This window comes from Salvelinus alpinus, chromosome 30, assembly GCF_045679555.1.
Source record: "Salvelinus alpinus chromosome 30, SLU_Salpinus.1, whole genome shotgun sequence".
In the NCBI taxonomy this organism is placed as follows: Eukaryota; Metazoa; Chordata; class Actinopteri; order Salmoniformes; family Salmonidae; genus Salvelinus; species Salvelinus alpinus.
Genome location: NC_092115.1, coordinates 40,861,423 through 40,873,295, shown reverse-complemented (window position 1 = coordinate 40,873,295; position 11,873 = coordinate 40,861,423). Strand labels below are relative to the sequence as shown.

General features: G+C 39.4%; 1 protein-coding gene across 1 annotated transcript; it reads left to right on the top strand.

Annotated features, from left to right (window-relative positions):
- Nucleotides 1-3,234, top strand: LOC139560515 (zinc finger protein 180-like). Its single transcript, XM_071377379.1, has 2 exons — nt 1-565; nt 1,596-3,234. Exons 1-2 carry the CDS (start codon nt 235-237, stop codon nt 2,471-2,473), a joined length of 1,209 nt encoding a protein of 402 aa, XP_071233480.1. The 5' UTR covers nt 1-234; the 3' UTR covers nt 2,474-3,234.
- The last annotated feature ends 8,639 nt before the right edge of the window (nt 3,235-11,873 follow it).

Below are 11,873 nucleotides of genomic sequence, written 5' to 3'. Positions count from 1 at the left end.
GCTTCTTCAACATCAACAGCTAGTCAGACACCTCGGTACCTTGCTAGCCAAAATAGCCGAAACGTTGAAGTTCTTTGGACTTTGTCGGTGTATAGCCACTGTAATCAACACAATTATATCGTATCTACTTTTCATTTCATATTTAAGTTGTTGTTAGTGAGCTAACTTAGTTGGCTTGATAAATTAGCCTAGCACTACGCTAATGCTAGCTAACGTTAGCTATTATCCCCGACCATGAGCTCACTAAACTTCTCCCCTCCTGCTAAAGAAGAGGGGGTCTGCTGGACGGAGAAAGAAGCTCTGGGGCTGAACATTGTCGTGAAAGAGGAGAAGGAAGAGGAGGATATCACAGTAAAACAAGAAGTAGAGGGTGAGGCTGTTACAGTGAAAGAAGAAGAGAAAGACGTTTCAGTGAAAGAAGAGGAAGACGTTTCAGTGAAAGAAGAGGAAGACGCGTTCAGAGTGAAAGAGGAGGAGGATGTTACAGTAAAACAAGAGGGGGAAGAGAAAGAGGAGGATGCAGTTTCTGAAGTGAAAGAGGAAGGAGAGGAGGAGGAGACAGAAGGTCAGATTAACACCAGTAAATACTAATATTTAATAACGGGGGCACAAACTCTGCAGGTGTTGAACTGGTGTACACAAACATGGTTTTAAAGCAGCAATGTTTTTTGTTTTGCATACATTTTAAAGTGAAAAATCAGAGTCTGGTGTAATTCTGTGGAATTGCCCAGCTCCTAACTATACTCAACATAAAATATAAACGCAACATGCAACAATTTCAAAGATTTTACTGAGTTACAGTTCATAGAAGTCAATTGAAATAAATGCATTAGGCCCTAATCTATGGATTTCACGACTGTGTAGGTGCGCTGCCATAGGCCCACCCACTGGGGAGCCAGGCCCAGACCCTGGGGAGCCAGGCCCAGCCAAGCAGAATGAGTTTTCCCCACAAAAGGGCTTTATTACAGACAGAAACACTCCTCAGCCCCCACTGGGGAGCCAGGCCCAGCCAAGCGGAATGAGTTTTCCACACAAAAGGGATTTATTACAGACAGAAATACTCCTCAGCCCTGACTGGGGAGCCAGGCCCAGCCAAGCGGGATGAGTTTTTCACACTAAAGGGCTTTATTACAGACAGAAATACTCCTCAGACGATCCCGCATGAATCATGGGACCAACACTTTCCATGTTGCGTTTATATTTTTGTTCAGTATATAAAGCAGTTTATCTGGCAGGAGAGGCACTTGGTTGATTCTTGATGTTCACTTGTACAACTGTTCATCATTACTATTGTATTTAAATGAATTATTTTAACACATTGGTTAAAAGACTCTTGTCACAAAAATGTAATTACATGGAGCAATATACCACATTACTTCATACTTACATTTCTTGTGTTACAAACATTGCCAAGCATGCTCATTTGTTTCTTGTTGTTGGGATTTTTGGTGTAGTCATTCATGGCAAAAAAAAATATTTGGCCTGGTAAAAAATCAGTGGTGTGTATTTTCTTTCATCTGCCTGCTACAGTGGCTGGTGGACCAAAATCAAACTAAAACATTTGTCAAACATTCACTACTTTGATGTTCACACAGGAGAGAGATGTGACTATCGTGGATCCTCTGGGGAGCCTCAACAACCTCATGAAGCTGACGAGGCAGAGAAAAGTCTCTCCAGATCAGAACTCCTCAAGAAACACCAGCAGAGACCCACAGGAAAGAAATCTCACTGCTGCTCTGACTGTGGGAAACGTTTCAAATCTTCATCAGAACTTAAAAAACACCAGCGAGTACACACAGGAGAGAAGCCTTATAGCTGTAATCAATGTGGGAAGAGTTTTACTCATTCAAGTAATCTGAAAACACACCAGAGAACACACACAAGAGATAAGCCTTACAGCTGTGAACAGTGTGGCAAGAGTTTTACTCAGGCAAGCAACCTGGTATCACACCAGAGAACACACACAGGAGAGCAGCCATATAGCTGTGATCAGTGTGGCAAGAGTTTTACTCAGTCAAGCAACCTGGTATCACACCAGAGAATACACACAGGAGAGCAGCCATATAGCTGTGAGCAATGTGGGAAAAACTTTTCTCGGGGAGAACGCCTTAAAGAGCACCAGAGAACACACACAGGAGAGAAGCCTTATAGCTGTGATCAGTGTGGCAAGAGTTTTACTCAGTCACGCAACCTGCTATCACACCAGAGAACACACACAGGAGAGCAGCCATATAGCTGTGAGCAATGTGGCAAGAGTTTTACTCAGTCAAGCAACCTGGTATCACACCAGAGAACACACACAGGAGAGCAGCCATATAGCTGTGAGCAATGTGGGAAAAGCTTTTCTCGGATAGAACACCTTAAAGGACACCAGAGAACACACACAGGAGAGAAACCTTATAGCTGTAATCAGTGTGGGAAGAGTTTTACTCAGTCAAACAGCCTGAATAGACACCAGAGAACACACACATGATAGAAATCATATAGCTGTAATCGGTGTGGGAAGAGTTTTACTCAGTCAAACAGCCTGGTATCACCAGAGAGCTCACACAGGAGACAAATCTTACCACTGCTCTGACTTTGAAGAGCTTTGCTTCCCTAAGAAACCTGACACAACACCAGAGAACACACACAGGAGAGAAGCCTTATAGCTGTGATCAATGTGACAAGAGATACTCTCATTCATGTGGTCTGATTAAACATCAGAAAATACATGCAGGAGATCCACAGAGTGTAGAATGATCTCCAACACCGGACCTGGGTAGTAGAACGCAGAGTGTGGAATGACCTCCAACACCAGACCTGGGTAGTAGAACACAGAGTGTAGAATGACCTCCAACACCAGACCTATATACATCAAATCACATTTTATTTGTCACACACACTTGTTTAGCAGATGTTATTGCGGGTGTAGCGAAATGCTTGTGTTTCTAGCTCCAACAGTTCAGTAATATCTAACAAGTAATATCTAACAATATACACAATCTAAAGGAATTGAATTAAGAATATATAAATATTTGGACGAGTGATGTCAGAGCGGCATAGACTAAGATACAGTAGAATAGGATAGAATATAGTATATACATATGAGATGAGTAATGCCAGATATGTAAACATGCAGGAGATGTTTGTTCATGTGTAATTCTGTGTTGTTGTTTTTGTCGCACTGCTTTGCTTTGCTTTATCTTGGCCAGGTCGCAGAACTTGTTCTCAACTGACTGAAATAAATTTTGGGGGAAATAAAAACAATAATACAAAAATGTTGGAGCAGTATAGACCTAGTCTGTTCATTATATACATCTACATGATGTGTTGTTACACGATGTAGGAGCAGTATAGACCTAGTCTGTTCATTATATACATCTACATGATGTATTGTTACACCATGTAGGAGCAGTTTAGACCTAGTCTGTTCATTATATACATCTACATGGTGTATTCTTACACCATGTAGGAGCAGTATAGACCTAGTCTGTTCATTATGTACATCTACATGATGTATTGTTACACCATGTAGGAGCAGTAAAGACCTAGTCTGTTCATTATATACATCTACATGATGTATTGTTACACCATGTAGGAGCAGTATAGACCTAGTCTGTTCATTATATACATCTACATGATGTATTGTTACACCATGTAGGAGCAGTATAGACCTAGTCTGTTCATTATATACATCTAGTCCCGTGTGGCTCAGTTGGTAGAGCATGGCGCTTGCAACGCCAGGGTTGTGGGTTCATTCCCCACGGGGGGACCAGGATGAATATGTATGAACTTTCCAATTTGTAAGTCGCTCTGGATAAGAGCGTCTGCTAAATGACTTAAATGTAAATGTACATGATGTATTGTTACACCATGTAGGAGCAGTAAAGACCTAGTCTGTTCATTATATACATCTACATGATGTATTGTTACACCATGTAGGAGCAGTATAGACCTAGTCTGTTCATTATAGACATCTACATGATGTATTGTTACACCATGTAGGAGCAGTATAGACCTAGTCTGTTCATTATATACATCTACATGATGTATTGTTACACCATGTAGGAGCAGTATAGACCTAGTCTGTTCATTATATACATCTACATTATGTATTGTTACACCATGTAGGAGCAGTATAGACCTAGTCTGTTCATTATATACATCTACATGATGTATTGTTACACCATGTAGGAGCAATATAGACCCAGTCTGTTCATTATATACATCTACATGGTGTGTTGTTACACCATGTAGGAGCAGTATAGACCTAGTCTGTTCATTATATACATCTACATGATGTATTGTTAAACCATGTAGGAGCAGTATAGACCTAGTCTGTTCATTATATACATCTACATGATGTATTGTTACACCACGTAGGAGCAGTATAGACCAGGTCTGTTCATTATATACATCTACATGATGTGTTGTTACACCATGTAGGAGCAGTATGGACCTAGTCTGTTCATTATATACATCTACATGATGTATTGTTACACCATGTAGGAGCAGTATGGACCTAGTCTGTTCATTATATACATCTACATGATGTATTGTTACACCATGTAGGAGCAGTATAGACCTAGTCTGTTCATTATATACATCTACATGATGTATTGTTACACCATGTAGGAGCAGTATAGACCTAGTCTGTTCATTATATACATCTACATGATGTATTGTTACACCATGTAGGAGCAGTATAGACCTAGTCTGTTCATTATATACATCTACATTATGTATTGTTACACCATGTAGGAGCAGTATAGACCTAGTCTGTTCATTATATACATCTATATGATGTATTGTTACACCATGTAGGAGCAGTATAGACCTAGTCTGTTCATTATATACATCTACATGATGTATTGTTACACAATGTAGGAGCAGTATAGACCTAGTCTGTTCATTATATACATCTACATGATGTATTGTTACACCATGTAGGAGCAGTATAGACCTAGTCTGTTCATTATATACATCTACATGATGTATTGTTACACCGTGTAGGAGCAGTATAGACCTAGTCTGTTCATTATATACATCTACATGATGTATTGTTACACCATGTAGGAGCAATATAGACCCAGTCTGTTCAATATATACATATACATGATGTATTGTTACACCATGTAATGTAAACTCACGTAAACTTGTACATCGCCTTGGTCCGTACAATTGCCCTTATTTTAGCGCCCCAAAAACTAAATACTTCCAGATCAACTGTAATGTCAATACCATTGTAAAGCACAATTTCTCCCCTTTCCAACAGAATCAATTACATGAACTAAACGCTGCCAGTTTCTGCATAATTCAAGCAGGCAATGAGCCCCGTTGGGTCTTTTTAAAAATGGCGGGTGGGGAAGCGAAACTAATGCGTGATAGTGAGAAGGAGAGATGTTGTGTGGCAAAATAGCATTTTTTTTTACTCGATCTGTCCAACTTATCACCTTATCGCCTCTAAAATGTAAATAAAACACAATAAAGAGTTTATATAATGTGTCATTACATACCTATTTGAAGGTTTGTGTCGAATTTGAATCGGGTTTTTAGGGCGGTGCTAAAGTGATCTTAGAAGTAAACAGCGGCTTTGAGAATGATCATCGCATGCAATGATGACGCAAATAATTACTAGGTATCCCCCTTACCCCGTCACTGTCCATTTCTTGTTTTTAAACGATGAGAGAAGTGCTACACCTGGTGGAGAGAGATTGTAAGACAGAAATAGTTGCTTTATGCGTGCTGTACGTTACGGAGGGTCCGTTTTTTCAACTTTTCTCCAATACTATAGAGCCATTACCATGTCGATCAACGCTTGAATAGAAACCTAGTTCACACCCCCGATTTTGAAGTCAACACAGTCGCTACAGTCCCATTAGTTGTCTTTGTAGCCTCGTTTGAATGTTGCGGTTGCGCACATTTGTACGGAATGGGGTGAGTTTACGTTACGAGCAGTATAGACCTAGTCTGTTCATTATATACATCTACATGATGTATTGTTATACCATGTAGGAGCAGTATAGACCTAGTCTGTTCATTATATACATCTACATGATGTATTGTTACACCATGTAGGAGCAGTAAAGACCTAGTCTGTTCATTATATATATTTACATATTTACATATTTAAGTCATTTAGCAGACGCTCTTATCCAGAGCGACTTACAAATTGGTGCATTCACCTTATGATATCCATACATCTACATGATGTATTGTTACACCATGTAGGAGCAGTATAGACCTAGTCTGTTCATTATATACATCTACATGATGTATTGTTATACCATGTAGGAGCAGTATAGGCCTAGTCTGTTCATTATATACATCTACATGATGTATTGTTACACCAAGTAGGAGCAGTATAGACCTATTCTGTTCATTATATACATCTACATGATGTATTGTTACACCACGTAGGAGTGGTATAGACCTAGTCTGTTCATTATATACATCTACATGATGTATTGTTACACCGCGTAGGAGCAGTATAGACCTAGTCTGTTCATTATATACATCTACATGATGCATTGTTACACAATGTAGGAGCGGTATAGACCTAGTCTGTTCATTATATACATCTACATGATGTATTGTTACACCATGTAGGAGCAGTATAGACCTAGTCTGTCCAGGAAACGGAATCCATCAAATGTTTCGGAGGTGCTACAATTGGGGAGGAGATTCAAGGTCCTGGAAGACCTGGAAGTGCATTCCAATCATACTGTACAGGGTCCCTCCGCTTCATCTCTACTGCTGCCATCTCACTCTCAGGTGGAAGTGCCCAAGCACACTCATCTGCGCTCCTTGCCTGCCACTAGGTCGTCAGTCTCAGCTGCTAGCCCCCCTCAACCTGCTAGGAGGCAGATCACCCGGGAGAGGCCCCGTCATTTACCCAATAAACCCATCTGTAGTCCTTCCGTTCTCGTGGTGGGTTCATCCATGGTCCGAAACGTTTCAATCCGGAAAGCTGAGACCTTCTGCTACCCTGGCGCTAGGATCTCTGACCTAGATTCCATGCTACCGCTACTTATTAGCAAGCACTCCGCCGCTTCAACTGTCATTGTCCATGTTGGGTCAAATGACATTAAACTCCAGCAGTCAGAGAAATTGAGAGACGATTTTAAAACATTGTTAAATACGCTGCTGGAATCTGGGAAGCAGTGTGTTGTTTCCGGTCCATTTCCATCCCCACGCTACACGGATATGGTTTTTAGTCGTATACGCCAATTACACACCTGGCTTAAGGGATACTGCTGCACGATGAGAATTCCTTTTGTGGATAACTTTGCAGCTTTTACAGACCGACCAGGTCTATTTCTTCGGGACAATTTACATCTTAACAGGTATGGCTCCAGCATCCTCTCCACCAACATGTCTCTTACTCTTGCCTCATGTAGAGCCTTTGATACCTGACGTTGTGTATTCTCGGGGGTTGACTTTTGGGATTGTACGCTCCCCTATCAGACTGTGTTCAATGCTCCTCTCCCAGTTTCATTAATTAGTTCCTCAATTGCAAATATGGAACAAACTACAGTTAACAACCCTTCTGCAATTCCTAGTTTATTGTCCAATCACCGTATTGCGAATACTACTCACATGCAGAGAGGTATTGTTAGTAGTAATCTTGTCCCCATAAAATTGAGCTCTGTCAATAGCTCGAAAATGGTTTATTGCTCATCTAGTGCAGCTTCAGGTGCTACCTTGGATACTCCATCTGATATGAATTCCCGTAGCAATGGTATTGGAATAATTCATTTGAATGCTAGAAGCCTGATCCAAAAGTTGGACTTTATTGAAATTTTGGTCTCACAATCAAATGTTGACGTTCTGATTGTATCTGAATCGTGGCTGTGTGATTCTGTGCCAGATTCAGATGTTCAGTTGATTGGATACAATATTTATAGAACTGATAGAGTTGGTAGAGGTGGTGGTATTGCGATTTATGTTAAATGCTGCTTAAATGTTTCTGTGTCCATATCAACCTCTGTCTCAAAGCAATATGAATGTCTAGTTTTAAACGTGGTACTTGGTAATAATGCTCATTTAACTCTAGCAGGGGTATATCGCCCCCCCTCAGCTCCTCCTTGTACTCTATGCAAATTATCTGATATACTGTCTAATTATGCAAACTCTGAATTACTGATTTTGGGAGATTTTAACCTGGATTGGCTCTCACCAGTATCCGATAAATTAAAAGGCATTTGTACTGAGCTAAATCTAACTCAGCTGATAACTAAACCAACCCGTCCCAACTTTAAGAACCCAGTAAAATCCACTCTACTAGACATTATTCTAACAAATACCCCCCATAAATACACAGCCAGTGGGGTTTTTGCAAATGATATCAGTGACCACTGCCCTATTGCTTGTATTAGAGATACCAGGCTGAAACACTCTGATCCCTGTATAATCTCTAAGAGAAATTATAAACATTTCTCACAGCAAGCTTTTATCCTTGACTTATATCACTCTGAGCTTTTATCCACTTGCTGCTTTCTGGACCCGGTTTTAGCCCTTGCTTTTTTCTCTTCTATTGTTACCTCTATGTCTGATAAACATGCCCCGCTTAAGAATCACAGAGTAAGAAACCGAACCAGTTCTTGGTTCTCTCCTGAATTGTCAGGTCTTTTCCTGCAAAAGAATCGGGCCTGGGCCTTGGCGAGGAAAACAGGTACTCCAGCTGATTGGCTGTTTTTTAGGCAATTGAGAAATAAATGTACTGCAGCTGTCAAAAAGGCAAAATCAAATTACTTCCTTAATGCTATGACAGATTCTGCAGGAGATCCTGCAAAATTCTGGAAAACCGTTAATTCACTGAAACGGGGGAATTCTGCTGTTTCTCTTCCTAAGCAAATTACCTCAGACTTCTGTATTCTAACTGAAAAAAATGATATTTGTGATGCTTTTAATAAGCATTTCATCTCTGCTGGTTTTTTATTTGAAAGGAAAAGTGGACTTTGTGGTACTGGCCAGTTAGTTGATTTTTCGTCTTGCTTTTCAACCGTTACTCTGAAAAATGGTAACCCTGTTTTTAGTTTCCAGAAAATAACTGAAGCAGAGGTTCTAATTGCCCTGTGTGCCATTGATACTAAGAAATCCTTAGGCGCTGACAATTTAGACCCGTACTTACTTAAGTGTGCTGCACCTATTTTTGCTGGTCCAGTAACACACATTTTTAATCTAACATTAAGCACAGGAAATATCCCTAAGGTGTGGAAAGCAGCTTTTGTTCTACCATTACATAAGGGAGGTGCCGGTAGTGATTTGGATAACTATCGACCCATCTCTAGGCTCCCTTGTCTGGTAAAGATTCTAGAATCTATAGTCAACAAACAGTTACAATCTTTTCTTTCTGCTAACAGTATTCTTAGTACCAATCAATCTGGTTTTAGATCTAAACACAGTACCACATCGGCCACTATGCTTGTTGTAAATGATATTGCAAATGCCTTAGACGATAGAAAGCACTGTGCTGCGTTGTTTGTAGATTTGTCAAAAGCTTTTGACACTGTAGACCATGCTATCCTTTTGAGTAAGCTGTCATCTATAGGACTGGGCACTGATGCTTGCCGATGGTTTTATGACTATCTTAAAGATAGAACTCAAGCCGTCATGGTCGATGGGGTCAAGTCTGACCCCTTACAGTTACTTAAAGGGGTCCCTCAGGGTTCAATAATTGGCCCACTATTGTTCTCACTTTATATAAACAACATTGGTGATGATGTCAGATATTGTAAATTCCATTTATATGCAGATGACACAGTTATGTACTCTATTGCTCCAACAGCGGACCAAGCTTTAATGCAGTTGGAGTCTGATTTTAGGATACTACAGGGGTCTCTTTTACAGCTTAAACTTGTTTTAAACGCTAAGAAAACAAATGTCATGTTTTTTTCTAGGTCTAAACTCCCAGTTAGAAACACGTTTGTAATCACTAGCTTGGATGGTACTCAAATCAATAAGGTCTCTGCATATAAATACTTAGGGGTATGGTTAGATGATAGGCTTTCTTTTAAAAAACATGTTACTGAATTGGGAAAAAAGCTCAAATTCAAGATAGGATTCCTTTACAGAAACAGGGCTTGTCTGTCCTCTGTAAATAGGAAAAAAATTGTGCAGGCTACTTTTATGTCCGTTTTAGATTATGGTGATATTATCTATATGCATGCATCGGCAAACACATTAAAACCACTGGATGCTATTTACCATTGTGCACTCAGGTTTATCACGGGTGATAGTTACAGAACTCATCACTGTATCCTATATCAACATGTGGGTTGGGTCTCTCTATCTGTGAGGCGAGAGCAACATGCTCTCTTGTTTATTTATAAAGCACTTCTTTTAAAACTACCTCCATATATATCATCATTAATTTCCACAAGATGTACTAATTTTAAAACCAGATCACAGATGTGGATTACATTAGAGACTCCTGCGGTCTCCACAGAGTTGGGTAGGACTGCCTTCAGTTCCTTTGCACCTTATTTATGGAACAAACTGCAGATCCAACTTAAGTTAGACACTCTGGTGTCCCTTGCCCATTTTAAAATGTTTATGGAGGATCAATATGATGTTGTCTGTGATTGTTTCTGTTGAATTGTGTATGTTTTGAAATGTTCTTGTCTGTATGTCTAAAACTGTACATGTCAACATGTTTACACAGGGCACAGCCGTAAAAGAGATCTAGGTCTCAGTCTGTTTTCCCTGTTAAAATAAAGATTAAAAAAAAAAAAAAAAAAAATTATATACATCTACATGATGTATTGTTACACAATGTAGGAGCGGTATAGACCTAGTCTGTTCATTATATACATCTACATGATGTATTGTTACACCATGTAGGAGCAGTATGGAGGTACAGTGGGGGACAAAATTGTTGACACCCTTGATAAAGATGAGATAAACGACTCTATAAAATAAAGAATTCAAATACTGAGCTATATTGTAGGTAAAAAATTAAGGAAATTATATTATTTTATACTAATACAATTGCTCATAGAAAGAGATATAATTTAACATGTAATTCTCAAAAGGTAGGGGTCTGAATTATTGCCACCCATGTTTTCAATACTCCAGCACCTTCCCCTCGGGAGGATAACGACACTGAAATGTTTTATGAGATTAGAGAACACATTGGGTGGGATCTTAGACCATTCCTCCAAACAGAATCTCTCCAGGTCCTTGATTTATTTTGTCTGCGCTTATGGACTACCCTGTTCAATTCAAACCACAGGTTTTCAATGGAGTTCAAGTCTGAAGACTGAGATGGCCATAGAAAAATGTTGATTTTGTGCCCAATTAACAATTTCTTCATGGATGTTGATGTGTCTTGCTGGAAGATCCACTTATGGCCAAGTTTCAGCCTCCTAGCAGAGAGGTAACCAGGTTTTGGGCTAAAATATCCTGGTAGTGGGTAAAGTTTATTTATTTATTTCATACAGTAATTTTTGCTCATCTTTATCAAGGGTATCAATAACTAGATGATTATTTTGATACCTAGTTATTTGACTGAATCAGAAATACAGATGTGGAGTAGATGTAGAGTTTGTTTTAAATTCTCATAAAAAAAGGAACTAATCAAACAACACTTGTTGCTCTTTGTACGTGTTGATATAATATTCATATTTAATGGAGAGAAAAAAACGTTTCCCTAAACTGCTTTATAATATTATAATTCAATTAAGAAAAAAAGGTTTCCCTCCTCAACTGCGTTTACTCACTCCAGACAGCAGATGTCGATACTGCACCTGTACATAGCCCATCTATGCTTTAGCCCAAACAACACCGCTCCCCCTACTGTATTTATTTATTTTGCTCCTTTGCACCCCATTATTTATATCTCTACTTTGCAGTCTTCCACTGCAAATCTACCATTCTAGTGTTTTACT